The 20,396-nt window shown below is 46.2% G+C and overlaps 1 protein-coding gene across 2 annotated transcripts in view; it reads left to right on the forward strand.

The window, feature by feature from the left end:
• EIF2AK3 (eukaryotic translation initiation factor 2 alpha kinase 3) overlaps window positions 1-20,110 on the forward strand; it is an 81,739-nt gene extending 61,629 nt beyond the window's left edge. For both annotated transcript variants that reach the window (XM_043988029.1, XM_043988030.1), the window contains 6 exons: window positions 2,492-2,641; window positions 4,590-5,364; window positions 9,408-9,575; window positions 11,251-11,352; window positions 15,729-15,791; window positions 18,956-20,110. In XM_043988029.1, coding sequence (XP_043843964.1) covers window positions 2,492-2,641; window positions 4,590-5,364; window positions 9,408-9,575; window positions 11,251-11,352; window positions 15,729-15,791; window positions 18,956-19,132 — 1,435 coding nt within the window. In that variant the 3' untranslated portion in view covers window positions 19,133-20,110. The remainder of the gene's footprint in view (window positions 1-2,491; window positions 2,642-4,589; window positions 5,365-9,407; window positions 9,576-11,250; window positions 11,353-15,728; window positions 15,792-18,955) is intronic.
• Window positions 20,111-20,396: the final 286 nt, after the last annotated feature.

The following is a 20,396-nucleotide window of genomic DNA, read 5'->3' on the forward strand; positions in this document are numbered from 1 at the left end:
CTAGCTCAGTTCTTCCTCATCTCTGGACCACTCCTGCATCAGCCTTCTCATCGGTCCCCCTGACTCAAGTCTCTGTCCTGCCCCAGTCCATTTTCCACATCATTGCCTATGTGATTTTCCTAAAGCAAGGGTCTGACCTTGTCCTCCCCCTACCCAGCAAACTCCTGTTATCTACACGACTACATATTATTTCCTCTATCTGGCATGTGGAGCCTAGCACTGCCTGCCCTGCCAGACTTGGTATGCATTCCTCTCTTCCAGGCCCCCTACAGTTCTGCTATATTGGCCATCTTGCTGTTCTTCAGCTCCCATCTCCATGCTTTTGCATTTGCTCTCCCCCACACCTGGAGAGCTCTGCCTCATAGAATATGAGATCTACATACCACAAACCAGTCTGTCCCTTGAGATTTGTCCAGTATTGCCTATTCAATATCAAATTGGATGTTACCAAGACATTCAGCGTGTCTAAAACAACTCATCACCTTTCTCCAGACTTCTCTGTTTCTGTCCAAAGCACCACTGTCCTTCCAGTGTCTCAGGTCCATAATTTAGCATTAGTCTCTCCTGCTCTCTCTTGCTCATCTCGTGTATCCACTCGGGTTCCTAATCTTGCTCTTTCTACCTCCACAGCTTCTCTCCCATCCAGCGCCTTCTTCCTCCTCACACAGCTTCCATCTTGGCTCAGCCCCCCATCACTTCTCCTCTGGGTTATTTCAGCAGTCTTCTCGTTGGTGTCCTGAATTGTTCAGGGGTTCACTGCTGCCAAAGTCATTTTACTTAAGTGCATATGTGACTGTGTGACTCCCACTCCGCCAACTCCAGTGGCTTCCTGTCACCTCCAATAAAGTATATGCTCTTCTGTGTAGCCTTTAAAGCCCCACAGAGCCCGGCCTCAGCTCACCTTTCCAGCTTCACTGGATATTACCCTCCCTTCTGCATTGTGTGATGCAGCCAGACTGGCTTTCTCTGTGGTCTTTAGGGCTCCGGACACAAGATCTCTTGTCTCCTTGCCTTTGCATTGGCTTCCCTGTGCCCACAATGCACGGCCTCCTTACTTCTGACTCACAGAGTTCCTTTATTCCTCTAAAATGCATCTCAAGTACCATATAATCCAAACCAATGAACATGAAGCACCTACTAGTGCCAGGCACTGTGTTTAGCTTGGTGGATATAGTTAATAAAAAGGAAGATGGCATACCTGCCCCCAAAGCAATCTAAGGGGGAGGCAGGAAAGCAGAGGGAGGGGATACTGGGGTGTCTTGTTCCATGGAGCTGAGACCAGGCAGGGCAGCAGATGTGAGATGGAGTGATCTGAGAGTCCAGCTTCTGCCCTCTCTAAAGGAAGGCTTTGGGAGGGGTTCGGTACTTGATCTCCAGCCCTCCAGTCAGAGGGGAGAAGAGGCCAAGGGAGGCCATGCCAATCAGGACTTGAGTTACCAGCATGGTGGTGAGTTTAGATGTGATGAACTCATCCTGGGAGGGCATCTTGTTCTACAAGTTCAAACCAGGCAGGGCAGCAGACACAGAGTACAATGAGTTCTGCCACTTTTTACCATCATCTGCATAAAATGTTCCCACAAACTGCTAGTGCCCTCCCTCCCAGGGTCCCCTGTATTTAACTTCTTTGTGTGTATATGTATATATGTGTGCATTACCTTTGTAGTTATGTTATATGTTCATAGCACATATTTATACACACATATACATATGTGTAAAAAAATTGTCTCCCCCATTAGAATGTTTCTCATGAGTAGGGATTGTCTCATTCATTGCATCTCCAGCGCATGACCTTGTCTAGTATACAGTAGGGGCAGTTAGGTAGTGCATGGGATTGAACACTGGGCTTGGAGTCCTGAAAACCTGAATTCTAATCCAGTTTCAGAAACTTCCTAGCTGTGTGACCTTGTGCAAATCACTTAACCTCTCTCTATTTGCCATTGGAGAAGGAAATAGCAAACCACTCTTAGTATCTTTACCAAGAAAACCCCATGGGCTCAAGGGGTTGAGAAGAGTCAGACATGATTGAAACAGCTGATCAACAGCAAGGACGGCTGCTTAAGAAAAATCAGTCGATTGATTACGGAGGACTAAGCAAGAGTTTAAAATGTGTAGAGATTTATTTTTAAAAGCCTAGCATAGTGATTGACCTATGGTAAGCAATTAGTGTAGATATTGATTTGGTGAATGAATAAATAGCTCAGTCATTCAGCTCCTCAGAAAAGCCCCCTTTGAATGAGGAATGAAGTTTCCCTGACACATGACATGGGCTCCTGTAGGAAAAGAACCTTTAAGGCATTCTCCTGTCTTCTTCTTAAGATTTGCCGTTTGAAACAGAGAAACTAGGATTACTTAATGTTACACCCCCAGGTGAAATATTGTCTTTGTAATTGTAGAGAGCGAGGTAGGGCGGTAATTTAGAAAATTTTTTCTCTTTTGTTTATGATGAATTTGTCTGAGTGAACAACCCACTGCTTTGCATCTTTAATGACAGGGAATTGGCCCGAGAGAAAGTGATGCGGGAAGTGAAAGCTTTAGCCAAGCTTGAGCACCCAGGAATTGTGAGATACTTCAACGCCTGGTTGGAAACACCCCCAGAAAAATGGCAGGAGAAGATGGACGAGCTTTGGCTGAAAGATGAAAGGTGACCTCCTTGCTAAACTTCTCTTCTCGGAAGGCTTTCGCCTTGTTTGAAAGAAGATGATTCGTGCATCTTAGGGGGAAATTCTTACATGGAAAGAACAGCACCTTTTTGTTCTTAGCGATCAGGTTTCTTATAACTTTTCCCAGGCTACTTGTCAAGTAAAATTTTTATTTTTATTTTTTTATTCATTCATTCATTCATTTATTCATTTGTTTGCGATTAGCAAAAATATATATTGACATCTGTTGTCTTTACATCACACGTGTATTTCCTGAATATATCCTACCCACCTCCACTACCTAGTGAGCCACTGCTTGTAATGGAGAATAAAAAAAGACAAAGAGAAAGTAGTGCAACAAAACTAACTGGCATGTTGATTGTGTCTAGAAATTAACTCCATATTTTATGCCCATAGACTCCCCACCTCTGCTAAGAATGGAAGTAGAGACGTCTTCTCAACTTGGCCCCAGAGAGCAGTTGGGAAAATGTATCTACTTCCATGGGGGCAGAATGGTGGCAATAGCCTCAGCAAATAAAAAAGTGTGTGTGTGTGTGTGTGTGTGTGTAAATTTTAATTTGCTCTTGAGAACAATTCTTGTCCTTAGAAAATGTGGCCCTCTGAAATTTAGTTCAGTGAGAAACTTGCAAATGATGTTTCTCAAGTACAGAGCTTTCTGTGGACTTTTAATATTCCCTTCCTTCACACATTTATCCTTTTTTTGGTGCTAACTTTCACTTGGGAAATTAATGATGTTTTAAAACTCTTCTTTCTTAGATACTTTTGGGCTGCACATTTTAAAACTGAGACCTGTTAGGCATCTTAAATCAGTAAAATCATAACAAGGAATTAACTCCTTCCCCTCAACATGTGATCAGATGAATTGGCTACTTTTATTTGTACAAAATATGCTTCAATGGGGCAGCTAGGTGGCGCAGTGGATAAAGCACTGGCACTGGATTCAGGAGGACCTGAGTTCAAATCCAGCCTCAGATACTTGACACTTACTAGCTGTGTGACCCTGGGCAAGTCACTTAACCCTCATTGCCCTGCCCCTGCTCCCCCCGCAAATAATAATAAAGGATTCATTCTTTCTATACTTCAGCAAAAAAGGAATCCAGTGGCCTCAGAAAGGGATCATGGTACTATAGTTACAGTGACTAAAGCAAAAGAAAAAACTAGATTAACAAAATAAACACAAACAGTTAAGAGAACAAAGTTTCTCAAATAATGAGGATGGACTAACTTCAGATTTTGTACACCAGCCCCTTCTCAATTGAATGATAGTAAGGGGAGCACCTCTTAATGTGTGTGATCTGCTCACTCAGAGTATTGATGCATTGCTTTTAGTTTAGCATGTTCCCTTCAGATGTGGCCCCATGGTGAGATCATGGGCCTGCCCCCTACTGTTTGAGCATTTTAGAGGCGCTCTGGTAATTAGGCTGTCCAGTGGCTAAATACACATTGAACAAAATGGGGAGGGAAGACAGAAAAGCCAGGAAGGGACCCGCTCAGGGATCTTTTTTGCTTATATAGTCATAGGAGACGATGTGACCCTGTCCTGGTGTCTCTCAGGTGGACAGACAACCACTGAAATTGGCCCTCAGGCCCAAACAGAAGGGTTTCCCAGGAAGGATTTCAGCTAAAAAACAAACAAACAAAAACCAAACCTGCTTCTTGTGGGGCGACAACCCCCTGATGATTCCTTTTGAAACTGTAACATAAAAAATCCTTTTAAGTAGACTTGTTCAAATGTATTAGTATTATGGAACTCACTGTTTTATGCTGCTGTCTTTCACTTAAAAATCTTTGCTCTTGGTTATCAGATGGTTTAAATATGTGACTGATTGTTTCGGGGGCTCTGTGCATTGTGAATACCTAATGCAATTATACAAAGGGTGAAGATAAAAGGAATCTTAACCCATCTCCCCCGCCTTTATTATCCTACAGCACCGACTGGCCTCTCAGCTCTCCGAGCCCAATGGATGCACCGTCAGTTAAAATACGTAGAATGGATCCATACTCCACAAAGGAACACATTGAAATCATAGCTCCTTCACCTCAGAGAAGGAAGTCATTCTCAGTAGGGATTTCCTATGGCCAGGAGAGTTCTGAGAGTCATTTCCCTCCCCTGGAGTTTTCCGTCACTAGTAATGGGGATGTGAGTGGCTCAGTGGACCCACTCTTAAACCTGCAGGACAGCTGCCTCACAGACTGCGGCGTCGAAGATGACACCATGGACGGGAATGATGAGGGCCATTCCTTTGAACTCTGTCCTTCCAACGGCCTTCCTTACAGAAGGTCCAGGGACAGAACCTCTTCTTCCATTGTTTTTGAAGACTCTGGCTGTGATAACACCTCCAGTAAGGACCTCAGACCTGCTGCATTACACAATGGTGGCCAGTGTGCACGCAGACTCAGTGCGCTCCAACAGAACGACCGGAAGTTTTCCTCTGAAAGACCTTTGTCCATCTCTCCTCCAAGACCAACAACCTTAAGTTTGGACCTCACTAAGAACACTGCAGAAAAGCTCCAGCCAAGCTCACCAAAGGTTTATCTTTATATTCAAATGCAGCTTTGCAGAAAGGAGAATCTCAAGGACTGGATGAACCAAAGGTGTACCCTGGAGGAGAGGGAGAGGAACGTGTGTCTGCACATTTTCCTGCAGATAGCCGAGGCTGTGGAGTTTTTGCACAGTAAAGGGCTTATGCACAGAGACCTCAAGGTGTGTATTCCTAAAGGCGCCATGTGGGGTTGGGGCTTTCCAGAGAGAGAGCTGCCCCGGAAATCAGGAGCCTGGGGGTGCCTTCCATTACTGCGGGGTTCTCTTGTCTGGGTGTGAGGGGTAAGGGGATAAAGGATGTCCTTTTTTTAATGGGGCAGTGAGGGCTAAGTGACTTGCCCAGGGTCACATAGCTAGTAAGTGTCAAATGTCTGAGGCCGGATTTGAACTCAGGTCCTCCTGAATCTAGGGCCAGTGCTTTAACCACTGCGCCACCTAGCTGCCCCAAGGATGTCCCTTTTATCTCTCAAGTCCTGTGATTCTACTCCAGATAGATACACTATTATGTTGGGCTGCATGAGAAATTCCTTACCACGCAGTTTTGGATCCTTTCCAGAGGACATTGCTTGTTCTGAGGACAGGTGACCTCCTTGATGATGTCGGCCTGCCCTGGCCGCTGCTTCTTCATTCAGTCAGTGTCTGCTGACCAGATTCTTTGCTGTTCCCAGACGCTCCCTCTGACCTTTGCGCTATTCCCTGATCATGAATTAATTAGTGCCTCTGCTACAGGGTCAGGGAGGCCAAATCCATCTCTTGTTTTTATAATTGTTGGTAGCAGTGGTCAAGGAAGAGAGCCCTGCAGGACTTTCTGATCGCTTTATGCTTCCGTTTCAGAAAGATGAAGTTACCCGGCGACTAAACCTAATTTAATCATGTATTTCAGTCTTAGGCAGCAGTGATGTTGAGAGCACAGGACTGTCTCCCTAAATGTCACTGCTCTTTTAATCATAACTTGGGCTAGTAAGAACAACAGTGGCTGTGTACGTAGCACCTCAGGTCTGCAGGTGCTTAAGCTGTATTATCTCATTAGGTCCTTACAACTGCTTCCCCCCTGCCCATGACAGCAGTGCAGGTGTGAAGTCCATTTCACAGATGGGGAGAATGAAGTTCGGTGAAGTGGAATCACTCGCCACAGCCACATAGCTGAAAAAGATCAGAAGTGGAACCATCTGTATTTTAATTTAACAAGCATTTCTTCTGCACCTAGGGAGTCCTCAGTGACACCAGAATTGCCTGACACTTTTTACTTGCTGTAGATGAACTTTTGCTTGAACATATACTGCTTTGCTCCAGATAATCATGGCTGTGTTTGGTGGGTGTGTCTGGTCAGTTATCAAAATAACCTACCTTTCATTAAGTAAACACATTTCACAGGTTGGGACTGCTTGAACTTTAGCTTGCTTTCTGCTCTTACAGATGTTTGTTCCATGTGCAGAGACCAGCCCATGGGCTAGAATGAGTTCCTCACCACTGGTTCTCAGTTTTTGTGGCTTCCCATTTCCCATGATGCTGTTTGGCATCACCCCATAAGGACCTAACCTTCATTTCTTGAGAGGTAGCGTGAGCTAGCAGTAGAAAGCAGCCTCAGAGTCAGGACAATGGATCATCCTTTCCCGTTTTCAAAGAAATTCACTTCAGCATATGTTTATTTAACTTATGTCCTGGCGTAGCGTGTAGACAGAGCTAGGATGGTGGTCAGGAGAACTCAGATTAAGTCCTACCTCTGACACTAACTGTGTGACCCGGCTCAAGTCCCTTGGCCTGTAAGTAACATGGCCCACTCCCTCGGACTTACCTTCTTAGTCCTAATGTTCCTCACACCTAAGCAGCTCTGAAATAAATCATCGATCCATCCCAGACTACATGTGTGTAAGGCCCTTAGAATAAGGTGAATTGTCCACCCGCAGTAATAAGAGAATGATGAGGTTTAAGGAACAGGTGATCTAGCCATTCTAATTGCATCTTAAGACATACCTGTGGTTGGCTTGATATTCCTTAGTTGTTTGAGTCATAGAATTTAAGAGCTGTGAGAAAGCTGAGACAGGGATTCCACTTCCCTCCTTTTATAGATAAGGTAATTGAGCCATAAGTTTTTGACTGTGTTTCTTATCTTGGGAAGAATCCTTAAAACCTTTTTTTTTGGGGGGGAGGGGTCAAAGCTGGACCTCTCGAGACAGTTACAAGAACTTGGCAGGGGCACTTAGGTTGCTGATTGGTCATAGTTGTAGCTATAGGCCAATAAGGATCAGGAGTCACTGCCCGGCACTGAAGGTCAAGGGCCACCTGATGGATTCATTGGGTTGGAAGGGAGGAGATCAAGAAAGGAAAGAAAAAGACATCTTCAACTTCAGAGAATAGGGACTCTCTGGCTACATAAGTAACTGCTTATTGCTTAGGTACGCAGAGCCAGCGGCTATAAACGTACATTTCCTGTAATCAGGGAAGGGAATAAGGGAAGTTTTTGTCGAATAATGGTATTAATACTTTGTTTTACTTTGGGGGGGGTGGCAATGATGGTTAAGTGACTTGCCCAGGGTCACACAGCTAGTAAGTGTCAAGTGTCTGAGGCTGGATTTGAGCTCAGGTCCTCTTGAATCCAAAGCTGGTGCTTTATCCACTGTACCACCTAGCTGCCCCACTTTTTTTTAAAAAACTTTTACTTTTTACTTTAAAAAACATTTTTTAAAATGTTTATTTATTTTTATGCAGGGCAGTGAGAGTTAATTGACTTGCCCACTGTCACACAGGTAGTCAGTGTCAAGTGTCTTAGGCCAGATTTGAACTCAGGTCCTCCTGGATCCAGGGCCGGTGCTTTATCCACTGTACCACCCAGCTGCCCCCTTGTTTTACTTTTATTTAGGGAGGCTTATAGCTGACTCTGGTTGGGCAAAATGGTGATGATCTAGATTGGATGGATTGATTGAGATATTGGCTTCTTTCATAACATACTACAGAATTCCAGGAAGAGAGGGAGTGAGCCTCTTTCCCATTGTATTTGATTCCTTGGAGTGAAGCTGTGGAAAGGGGCCTTTTTGTGTTTCTTGGTGTCCATTTTCACTCCTTTATGAAGGGAGAGCTCATTCGCAGCTTTCTAGGGTCTGAGAAAGGAAAAGCAGAATTCTTTTATTTATTTATTTAAATTAAAATTTTTTTTTTTTTTTAGTGAGGCAACTGGGGTTAAGTGACTTGCCCAGGGTCACACAGCTAGTAAGTGTTAAGTGTCTGAGGCTGGATTTGAACTCAGGTCCTCCTTACTCCAGGGCTGGTGCTCTATCCACTGCACTACCTAGCTGCCCCGCAGTTCTTTTATTTTTAGTGGAGAAAAGTCTGCATTCTGATGTATCCGCTTCAGTGAGCGGTCGTTAAGTGCCAGGCATTCTGCTAGGCACCAGTTAGGGATAGAAAAGGTCTCCATTCATACGGTATAAACAAGGTCCCTCGGGCACCCCCCATCACTGGGTGTTCTAGTCAGTGTTATCTGCCTCTGCCCTTTGGCCAACTTCCTACTGGCACCTCTGCGGGAGAATGGGTGTGGTAAGAGGAATGATATCCTAGCATCAGTCTTGCTGCCTGTTGGCTGCCCAGGTCGGTGAGGGGGAAACTTGAAAATAGTGTTAAAATAAGTTACGTGGATTTTGTCGCTCTCTGCTTGTGAATAGATCTGAGTGGAGATCTGAACTGATTTGGGGTGTTGGGATACTGGTGAGTTGCTCAGGTGCCATTGTGAGTGGACTGCTTTCCTTTTTGTACACTTCTGGGAACTCTCCATATAGGTTTTCTTGTTAGTTTAACTTCTGTCTTAACAGAGACAGAAGGAGGGAAGGAGGGAGGGAGGGAGGGAGGGGAAGAGTGCAGGTGGTTCGAAGGCCAGCATAGCTAAGTTCAGAGAGTATCCTCAGAAGGTTGGCCTCTGGGTGATGAACTTTCTGGCTGGAGCAAACTCAAGATGTCGAGGAGTCATGCTTTGTACCAGTAGGAACACACTCGGCAGAATGACCACACATCCAGTCACAGATCTTCTGAGACTGACTGAATGCCATTGAATCTGTTTTCTGTTTATTACCAGGCTGTCTTAAAAACCAGCCCCATTTGTGGTTGAGAGTCGCCTGTGCCTCAGATTCCTTCCTCTCTTCTCTCCAGTAGTCTCTGTGTTAATTTTCTGTGGTTTCCCTCACCCCTCACTCCCTCTTCTGCTGCTTCCCCAGCCTTCCAATATATTCTTTACGATGGACGATGTGGTAAAGGTTGGTGACTTTGGACTGGTGACTGCTATGGACCAGGATGAGGAGGAGCAAACGGTTCTGACCCCGATGCCTGATTATGCCAGGCACACAGGACAAGTGGGGACCAAGCTTTACATGAGCCCCGAGCAGGTGAGAGGTTCTTCCTTTAAGAAAAGGGTTAGAAGGAGGAGCTTATTAACAATTCTGATGGAAACCTAATAGAAGCTAGCTGGCTATTGCACAGGAGGCTCCACGTGGACTCTTTGTGAACTCTGGTTATAAATATATCTGCTTATGTTGTTGTTGTTGTTTGTCCTTCCCAAAGAGGACCATGACATGGGAGTGATGTCATGACTTGCAGTGAATTGGATTTAAGTGAGGCAGGGCTGTGCAGAGTCACCAGCTTTACTCTCATCCAGGCCCATCTGGGTCCGGTGGCAGGATATATAGTAGGATGACTGGAGATGGACCCAGATGGTTAAGACATTTGGGGTTAAGTGACTTGTCCAGGGCCACACAGCTAGTCAGTATCTGAGGCTCGATCTGAACTCAGGAAGATGAGGCTTGCAGACTGGTCCTGGGTTCTGTGTACTATAGCGCCACCTAGCGGCCTCAGAGCAGTCTTTAACAAGTCACTGATTTCCTTAGTCAAGGAATGGGCATTGCCTCAGGAAAGGCCTTAGCTTAAAAGGCCAAGCAGAGACTCCCCACTGCCCTGGGACCATCTCCAGTCGTCCTGATCATGTATCTTACCCAGATGGCTCTGGAGAAGAGCAAGGCTGGTGATTCTGCATAGCCCTGCCTCACTTAAATCCAATTCACTGCAAGTCATGATATCACGCTGATGTCATGGTCCTCTTTGAGAAAGAAGGACAAACAGCAAGTCAGTGGCAGCTTGGAAGACTGTCTCTAGTGAGACAGCCCAGGGATCTGGGCTCCTCCCTGTGTGGGAGTGACTCAGTGGGAGTGGCACATTGTCTGATCTGAGGGTGGCACAAAGCCAGCCTGGGTAGGTAAGTGTCAGGATCCAGCCAGAAAGCTCTTGATAAAGAGCTGCAGCATCAGGTCAAGGCTAATGAAAGGGAACTGCAATAAGGGCTTGGGGATTCTCCGGATGAGCCAAGAGGAAGTGCGGCTGGACAGTAGTTTGACTAAAAAGATCCCACGGTTTTAACAAACCCCAAGTTTACTATGAATCAGCCGTGAGACACAGCAGCGCTCCGAGCTAATGTCGTTTTAGGCTGCAGTGCAGGAGGGCATCTGGCCCCGAGGAGGAGGTGACCGTCCCAGTGTGCTAGGCCCTGGTCAGACCGCGCCTGCAGGCCTCTGGTTAGGTTTGGGCACCACATTTGAGGAGGGGCTTTGATGAGCTTAAGAGGTTGCAGGACAAGTTCTGGTGAAGACCCTCCGGGTCAGGCCAGATGAGAACTGGTTAAAAGAACCAGGGATACTGAGAAGTTGCCAAGAGACAAATGCCCTCCGTGTTAGGGAACGTCCACTGAGCTGCTGCCCTCAAGGGGAAGGGGCTGCCTTAGGAGGGAGGGTGGGAGCTCCCCATCATTGGAACCGCCTTGCCAGCAGGTCATGCTCAGGTGTAAACCAGCCAGGGGCTTCCTGAGGCTCCTCCCAGCTCCGTGGAGAACTCATGAGAACATACCTGGGGGGCTTCTAACCCCAGCTGTATGATTAACAGTGTTTATTCTTCATACATTGTCCTCGCTGCTCTGTGTGGCCCAAGAGATACCCGAATGTGCCATCAATGTTGTCGATGCCTCTTATTCACTGTTGTTTATTTCACTAATTCCCATCTCATGTTGGATTTCAGATTCATGGGAATAATTATTCCCATAAAGTGGACATCTTTTCTTTGGGCCTGATTCTATTTGAACTGCTATACCCATTCAGCACTCAGATGGAGCGGGTCAAGGTGAGTATTTCTTTTAAAAAGAATGAAATTAATATAATGATAAACTATAGAAGAATAAAGTTGAAGGAAAGACTAAAATTTTAAAGTAACAAACTAATCAATATTAGAAATGAAACGTGGGGCAGATAGATGGCGCAGCCGATAGAGCACTGGCCCTGGAGTCAGGAGTACCTGAGTTCAAATTCGGCCTCAGACACTTAACACTTACTAGCTGTGTGACCCTGGGCAAGTCACTTAACCCCAATTGCCTCACTAAAAAAAAAAAAGAAAGACATGAAACTTGATGGGGCACTAGTTGGCACAGTGGATAGAGCACCAGGAGAACCTGAGTTCAAATCTGACCTCAGACACTTGACACTTACTTGCTCTGTGACCCTGGGGAAGCTGCTTGACCCCATTCACTCACCAAAAAAAAAGAAGGAAGGAAGGAAGGAATAAATAAGTGAAACATGACATAAGGAGGGCAGTCACATGAAAGGTGAGATTCCCCAAGGAGAATTGTACCAGTAGTCAATTCAGAATTATTTATACTAATTTTCTTCAATTTCAGTTAAATCTTTAGCCTTTAAATTATGGCTGCTTGAATTTGTTTCCATAATTTTGCTTAATCTTCCTATAATTTCCCAATTTATTGAATTTGTATCGTGCATCCATTATTGTATTAAAATGTGTGAGGGAGAAATAGAAACCTTATTCTCACCCATCAAGACATTTGCCATCTAGTTAAGGAAGGGAAAGGAACACATGTGAACCAAAAAAATAAGTGATTCCAAGTGTGATGCGAAGGCAGAAGGTCGGTAGTTGAAGAAAGGCCTCCAGGGCCGGCTTTGGAGAATCAGAAGAGCAGGTTAAGGCATGCCAGTCTGAGGGAATAGCATTCATCCTTCAAACATCCACTGATTCCCCACTACGTGCCAGGAACAGTGCGAGGCACTGAGGCTGCCAAGACAACAAGGAAGCTGTGTCTGCTCCAGAGCTGACTCCCCGTGTTATTGACTGGAGTGAGGGTGAGTCTTCTAGGAGGCTCCCTGGCCCTTTGAGAGAACAGGGAGTGTAGCAGAGTGCCCATGACCAAGAGCTCCCCAAGAGCTTGCCTTAGTACCCTGAGCAGAGGCCCGGGGGCACCGAGGGGAGAGATACAGGGGAAGAGCAGCTCAGGTAAGATGTGGGGGGGTGGGCAGGCAGATGTGGCTGCACCTTAAAGGGCAGCAGGAGAACTTGGGGCTTTGTGCAGTGGGCAGGACCCCAAACTGGTGTAGGCTCCTGAACAGGGGCTGCATGTGAGGAAAATGGCAAAGAGCGGGGCCTGTAGGGATGGAGCATGCTGGGCACTGGTTTGTAAGTTTGGCTGAATCGTTTTTCCCTCGTTCTTTTCATTCTTTGTTCCAAGGGATGGTTCTCCTCAGAAACTGGGGTTCTGTCCTCAGAGGGAAAGGTGGTGGGGAGGGAGGGAAGAGAACTAGGTTCAGAAAGGAAGGGGCTGCAAAACCAAACCACAATAAATGCCTTCAAAGGATTAGTTGGGCCTTATGTTTTTCAACCCCAAAACCTACTTTCCAAAAGTCCCATTTTCAGAACAAAATTAATTCACTCCTAGCAATGATTATGTCAATACAGAAGCCGGCCTCTGACCCTTAGGCTCCACATATGGCTTGTGTTAAGTCACTTGCTTTTTCTCATCCCTTTCAAATGTTCCCAGAGAGCTTAGGCAGGAAGTGAAGATGACCCCCAGTGACCATCACCTGGTGGAGCTGGGGGTCACTTGTTGATCCCAAAGGTGGTCTCTCCTCCTGCCCATCCCCTCCTCACCTCCTGCCTCTCTTGTTCCTTTACTACCCTGTCAGAAGCTTACCCAGGAGGTGGGAGGGCACATTCTTTCTAAATCTCTCTCGTGATATCTTTGCTCATTAACCAGACAGCAAAACTGTGTGTGCTGTGCTTGTTAGCTCTGACAAGCCTACGCCTCTCCCCTACCTGGGACACTGCTACTCAAGCCTGCCTCCTGATTCCCAGCAGGGGCGAAACACCAAAGTTCCGCCTCAGCACCAGCAGAGACCCCTGTAGTCTCCCACCGGCCAACTGCTCGGCCCTCTCACCAGACTGTGCGCTTACTTCTGTCCAGATGACACTGGCGCTGCAGCTGATTCAGAGGCTCTGGGGGGTCTCTTTCCCTGGCTCGGCCTGCCTGGGACTGGATCTGTGTCAGGGTGACAATGAGCAGTGATTGAAAATAAAGAAAACCGGGGCAGCTAGGTGGCACCGTGGATAGAGCACCAGCCCTGGATTCAGGAGGACCTGAGTTCAAATCCGGCCCCAGACACAACACTAGCTGTGTGACCCTGAGCAAGTCACTTAACCCTCATTGCCCTGCAAAAAAAAGAAAATAAAGAAAACCACCTCACCTCAGGCTTGCCTTCTGTGAATCCTCTCATTCATAATGCTGGCTACAACTGCCTCAGTCACTACTTGAATAATTTGGTGTCATGAGATGAACGTCCTTCTGCTTTCATCTCCTTCCCTACCTGTCTTCAGCCCCCTTCACTTAGAGAGATGATGTCACCCTGATTATTGCCAGACTTTGATTCGGGCTGGGCAGCACTGAGTGTCCTCCTCATTCCCGACTCCACTTTCATCTGACTGTCTGTTTGTCTTAGTGAGAATGCCTAATTACGTGGCTGGTAGCGATCAGGTTTCTCTGAGAGCTCAAGGTGCTCAGTCTCACCTGTAGCATGAAACAACCACTGGGGAATAGTGACGGCCGGGGGGCATTGAGCTGTCATTTTTCACCTGGACAGGTTTTCGTTCCCGTTTGACTCACCCTCAGTTACCCGCTTGTTTCCCTTTGATACATGTTTTTTGTTTTTGCATCCTTGTCCTCCTCCCTTTCCCCTCAGTTTGTCCCGCTTTCTCTAGGAGCCTTCCTTTGTAAAAACAAAAACCAAAAACAGTTCAGCAGAACAACTCCCAGTGCACGGCACGTGCCACATCGGGGGGCTCCCCCCTCTCTAACGATCTCTTTTCTAGGGCCAAGATAGGTCTTTATAGCTGCAGTATTCAGTTTTATTTTATTGTTTACTTTTTGTTTACGTTATTGAAGTCATCTCTAAGGTTTTGCTGATTCTGCTTACTTCAGTCTGCACAAGACCATACGAGTCTTCAAATGTGTCTCTGGATTCTGCAGGAATATTACATCGCATCCACATACCACAGTTTGTTTAGCCATTACTGATCAGTAGCCCATTTATAGAAATGCTTATCTGCACGTTAGTAAGTGGGACCCAGAAACCTAATCCCTATACTTAAAAACAACAAAGCCAATTAAAAAAAACATTTTATTGAATTGAAAAATGATGAGCTCAAAGAGAAGTTGACAAAAGACTTACTTGTTAAATCTAAGTTTTAAAATTGTGTTCTTTTTAAAAATCAGCTCATTTTAAAAATGCCCTTTGTTGTTCTCCCCATCCGGGGCCAGGCTTTTCTCAGGGCCTTGACCATCCTTGGGTATAGGCATGCTTCTCCCCCATCTGTGGTATGAGACCCTTCCAGTATGTTTGAATTTCTTCCTTTTTGTATGTCAGCAATTCAGGTGTAGTCATGGCAAAGGTAACTCAGGATTCTGGTCTGTTCTTTAAAATAGATGCATTAATGCCCGTCCAATTCCATTAGGACGTAGGGCTCAGTATGGGGAAGGGGGTGGAGCCTGTAGAGACCACCTATCCAGCCCCCTCATCTTTCAGATGATGACACTGAGGTCTAGAAATATGAACTCACTGGCCCATGGTCACCTGGTAGCAGGTTCAGAGCCTGGACTCCAACGCCCTTTCTACTGTGTCACGCTGCTTGCTAGCTTCCAAAGACTCAGGGAAGGAGGAAGGGGGAGTGAATGTGCATGTAGCTCCTCTATGTCCCAGGCCCTGTGCAAGGCCCCTTTGCAGGTTTGATCCTCACAGCCAAAGGTGACAGTTGCCCGAAGTGTGGACTGTCATGTTGGTGTGAAGGTCAGGGGGTAGACAGCCCAGGCATGTTTCTGCCCTGCAGGGAGGTAAGGGGCCTCTTCTGGGTGGGTCTGCGGGCCCTTTCATCTCTCGTGACGCCCCAGAGTCAGCGCCACGCAGCACAGGCTTTTCCCGCACCACTGGGATCTAATGCCATTTGCGCCATTTGCCTGGCTGGGATCTCCTGACGCAGTGCATGCTGGGACTGTCTGCAAAGCAGCTAGACAGACTTTGGGGCAGGAAGAGATGTCGAGTTTTCCTCCTGGTCATTCTGCCCATCAGAGAAGTTTTGTTTTCAAAATGTTGGAGTAGATCTAGGAGGGGACAAGAATGAAAAGGATGGAAAGATGCTCAGCACGGATTTTTTTTTTTCTTTTTCAGACATTAAGTGATGTCAGGAATCTCAAATTTCCACCACTGTTTGCTCAGAAATATCCTCAAGAAGTAAGTATGTTTGCATTCTGTCATCCTCCTTGCTCTCTAGAAGCCCAGAATAGTGGAGCTGGAAAGGACCTCTTGAAATCACCTGGTCTCCCCTTCCCCTTTTGTAGATGAGGAAATTAAGGCTCCAAAAGTGAAGTGACTCGTCCAAGGTCACTGAGTAAGCACCGGCAGACCTGGGACGATGCCAGGGCAGTGATTTTCCTGTGCTACCCTCCTGTCTCCCCCACATAACATTTAAGTCACCTGCTCCACTCACTCTGGAAGAGTGATCATAAATATGTTGTAGGAGACGTGTCGCTTTTCAGAGTACTTGCATGTCGTAGCCTTGGCGGTCGTACTTCTCTAGTTAGAAAAAGGTGTTTGCATCTCACACTATTAATAATTCCCCTGTGTCCCACTAAAAAGTTTCTTCACTCAACCACATTTTAGTTTCTTGTCAAATTTCATAATTCATCATGCCACATTTTCAAATGTATTGAGTTCAAAAGTATTGGAATAGGGCAGCTAGGTGGCGCAGTGGATAAAGCACCAGCCCTGGATTCAGGAGTACCTGAGTTCAAATCTGGCCTCAGATACTTGACATGTACTAGCTGCGTGACTCTGGGCAAGTCACTTAACCCCCATTGCCCTGCCAAAAAAAAAAATGTATTGGAATAGGGGCAGCTAGGTGGCGCAGTGCATAAAGCACCAGCCCTGGATTCAGGAAGACCTGAGTTCAAATCCAGCCTCAGACACTTGACACTTACTAGCTGTGTGACCCTGGGCAAGTCACTTAACCCCCCATTGTCCTGCCAAAAAAAAAAGTTCTTGGTCTTCCCTTTTCCCTCTGTTTCCCCCCAGAGCCCTGAAGCTTTTTGTCTTTGTCTTTTTGTATATTCCTGCTTACATTTACCTTTGCCCACATTGGCATGCATTTCTTTAGACTTTTTTTCAGGTTTTCCTTCCCCCTTAACTTTCTTCCACTTTCCTGCTGGTCTCTGCCCACCCCATCCTTCTTTTGTTGTCTCCATTGCCTTCATCCTTTCCGGCTGCTCCTCCTTTGCCTCCCTCCATCTTCTGTGGTCTTTGGACCAGATCGATGCCTTTTCCTGCCTTTCCCCCGACAGCCCCCAGTCCCTCTTCTCCCTGCTGCCTTCTTGGGACTCTGTTCATCCTTCAGGAAGGCCCCCATCTTCCCTCCCCTTTGTTTTCCTGACACCATCTGCAGTCTACACCTTCCTGGTCTGCTGGACAGTCAAGTATTATTTTTCCTACTGCCGTGATTAGCAAAATGGGAAACAGACAAATCAAGAGACTTGCTTGAGTTCCTGAAGCTAATTAGTTGTGGGGCTAGCAATTAATTAACTTCATCATCAGCTGAAAACTAGTAGTTTCCTATGCAATGGGCTGGCCCATCTGCACATAGGCCACTCTTCTACAAATTTGCCCTAACATAGACTGACCGTTTACAAGCTAAAACATCTAGTCTAGCTTTGATCTTCCCCTGTCTTCTCTCTCCCACACAGATCTAGTCTCATCTTGCTTTAAGCAGCAGAACTTTTAAGTAAAGCATTTTGCCTCTACCCATTCAGTTGCTGATCTTCCCTCTTCATGTTGCTCAGACATCTTCCCCCACTATCTTCTCCTTTCCCTCTGTGTCTCATGAAGAGATGATTCTTTTCCTTGCTGGGGCAGGCCTCGATAAATGCACAGGTGATTGCATCCGTCCTGTCTTCTCCAGCACATTACCCCCTTTGTAATCCTCTCTGCTCTAATCTTCAGTCTCTCCCTATCCATTGGCTCCTTCTCTGTTGTCTATAAACAAGCCAGTGTTTCCCCTAGCCTTATTCTACTGGATTCTAACATCGTTGCTGGCTGTTGTCCTCTATCTTTCATTCCCTTATTGGGATAAACTCCTTGAGAAAGCCATTTACGGCACAGCTAGGTGGTGCAGTGGATAAAGCACTGGTCCTGGATTCAGGATGACTTGAGTTCAAATCCAGCCTTAGATACTTGACACTTACTAGCTCTATGACCCTGGGCAAGTCACTTAACCCTCATTGCCCTGCAAAAAAAAAGAAGAAGAAGAAGAAGAAGAAAGAAAGAGAGAGAGCCATTTACAACCTGTGGTGCCACTTCCTCTCCTCTCCCCAATTCTCAACTCTTTGCAAATATGGCTTGTCATTCAGGCTCCAAATGCTCCCTCTCCAGTGGTTTCTTAATTGTCAGATCTAATGTCCTTTTCACAGCCCCGATCCTTCTTGGCCTCTCCTCTGGACGCTCTCCATCACTTCCCAGGTTTTCTCTCCTCTCTCCTGGCTCTCTTCCTACCTTTCCAAATGCTCCTTCTTGGCCTTTTTTTCCCCCCTGGTTCTTCATCCAGATCATGGCCACTAACGGCAGGTGACTCCCCAAGCCTCTGGTCTGGGCCCTTTTCTCCTTCAGGGATGTCTTGTTGGGCGATCTCATCAGCCCCCTTGGGTTCATGGTTCCCAGATCAGTGGATCCACCCCTGACCTCCCTCCTGAGCTCTAGGCACCATCCAGTCACTGGACTCCTGAGGCCAGGGTCACCATCTGCAAAGTGGGGATCAGAACAGCCCCGACCAAAGCTGAAGATATTCAGCTCTTATTCAGGGTTGTCGTGAGGCTCGAATGAGCAGATATTTGTGAAGCGCCTAGCACAGAGTAGAAGCTACGTGAATGTTGGCTGTTATTAGTTAAGGTCTGAAGTGACAAGCCCAAGGTGACAAGGCAGTAAGTGGACGAGCTGGGCTTTGCCCTCAAGTCTTTAGGCTCCAAAGGAGCCTCTGACCAGCACAGCTGCCTTTGTCTGAGGAGTGGCCTCTCTTTTGATTCGACCAGACCCGCTCTCTTCAGACTTTTCTCCTTCTAACTATGTCCTGGCTCATCCAACACTTTCTGCACCTTGGACACTCAGCCTCTTCTTCATCCCTTGAGGGTCTCAGTGGAATGAGTGGAGGTGAGAAGAGGATACAGTCAGGCTTGATCCAACAGTCTGAGTTCTCCAGCAGATTGTGAAAATCTTTATGTGTGACAGGGTCCCTGGTTCAGAAATGAGGCCTCTGTTGTCAGAAAGCCAAACATTGTTGACTGATGTGAAACCTTGCTTCCCGAGCTGACCTGAATTCTTTTAACCTACATTTTATTTCCTTAATATTTCAGTACACGATGGTTCAAGACATGCTTTCTCCATCTGCCCTTGAGCGACCCGAGGCCACGGACATCATTGAAAATCCTCTGTTTGAGGGCGTGGAGCTCCAGGGGAAAACCTTGCTCAGGCAGAGGTCTCGCTCCCTAAGTTCATCAGGAATGAAGCACTCCAGGCAGCCCAGCAAGTAGTGGTGTCCTGGCACCCCGGCCCTCCTTATTCAGCCGGCCTGTCCCCTGCGACCCTCCCCCCAGCTCCCAGGGTTACAGCCCAACTCGCTTCTTAGACTTGAAAATCATGTTCTCGGACCATTTAAACTTGGCCTCCTCAGGCAGGGCATGGGAATGTTGATCAATGTTGGCTCTTCAGGAAAGTCCCTTTCACTTTAGTCCCTCGGCCCTGGCTGGCCACTCTTCCCACTCCAAGCATCTTTTGGGCTTTCATGTGTTGGGATCTCTTTAAGCCCCACCACCTGGACTTCAAAGAGAAAGAGATCCCTAAATGTATAGAGAATGCAGATATTTTTATAGCACAGAAGAAGGTTCCCACGTTCCATGATTCTGTTGTTCTAGAAATTTACTCTGAGGATATCATGGTGATTTTGAAAGTGGGCTCCCCAAAAGCAGACTCTCTTTTTGTCCTGGTTGGGTCAGTTCGGAATCTGCACTCCGTACAGGTCAGGTAGCACAATGATAGAGAAGCTTCTGTCCAAAGCTAGTTTTCTAGGGGTATCTGTGGTATGAGATGGTCCTAAGCAAAGGTTAAAGGCGGTTAGTTCTTGCACTCCAATAGAGGGAAATGAAGCTTTTGATGTCAATTGGCCTTAGGCACTAAGGTTTTTTTGAAGGCAAAAAAAAAAAAAATCTTAGTAAGAAATGAACATATAGTACAGCTAATTCTTAGAATTCTGAAAATTTCCAACCTAATGAAATCATACGTCTTAACCGTAACCTTGTAGATTGGTACTTTTTGAAACCTGATTGTAGACTACTGCTTAATCACCTAACTTATCTGCCTAATATGGTTTTATTTTTCACTGTATATATGTTCATTTTTATTTATAAAAATGCTGAATCAATCCATTTGGGTTGGTGGTGTACAGAACACACATGAAAGTGTGTTAACTATTGTGACTTCTTTCAAGTCTAAATGATTTAATAAAACTTTTTTATTTATGGTGCGTCTCTTCCTTTGTGAAACACACAAAACAGAGGTCTCTTAATTTCCCAGGAGGGAATTGTTGGAATGGAAGGGCTGGTCACTCCTGGGAAGCCCGTTCTAGGGCCCAGAGGAACATTTAGAAAGGGATTCCACAACTTCAAGAGGAGCTCACTTTCCCTTCTTTTCCTCTATGTAAGGTTCACAGAAGGCATCAGCATCAGCAACAGCAAGAAATACATTTATTGGTTGAGTGCCTAAGCATAACACAGTCAGATACAAATCCTTCCTCTGTAC

This window comes from Dromiciops gliroides, chromosome 2 (genome assembly GCF_019393635.1).
Source record: "Dromiciops gliroides isolate mDroGli1 chromosome 2, mDroGli1.pri, whole genome shotgun sequence".
In the NCBI taxonomy this organism is placed as follows: domain Eukaryota; kingdom Metazoa; phylum Chordata; class Mammalia; order Microbiotheria; family Microbiotheriidae; genus Dromiciops; species Dromiciops gliroides.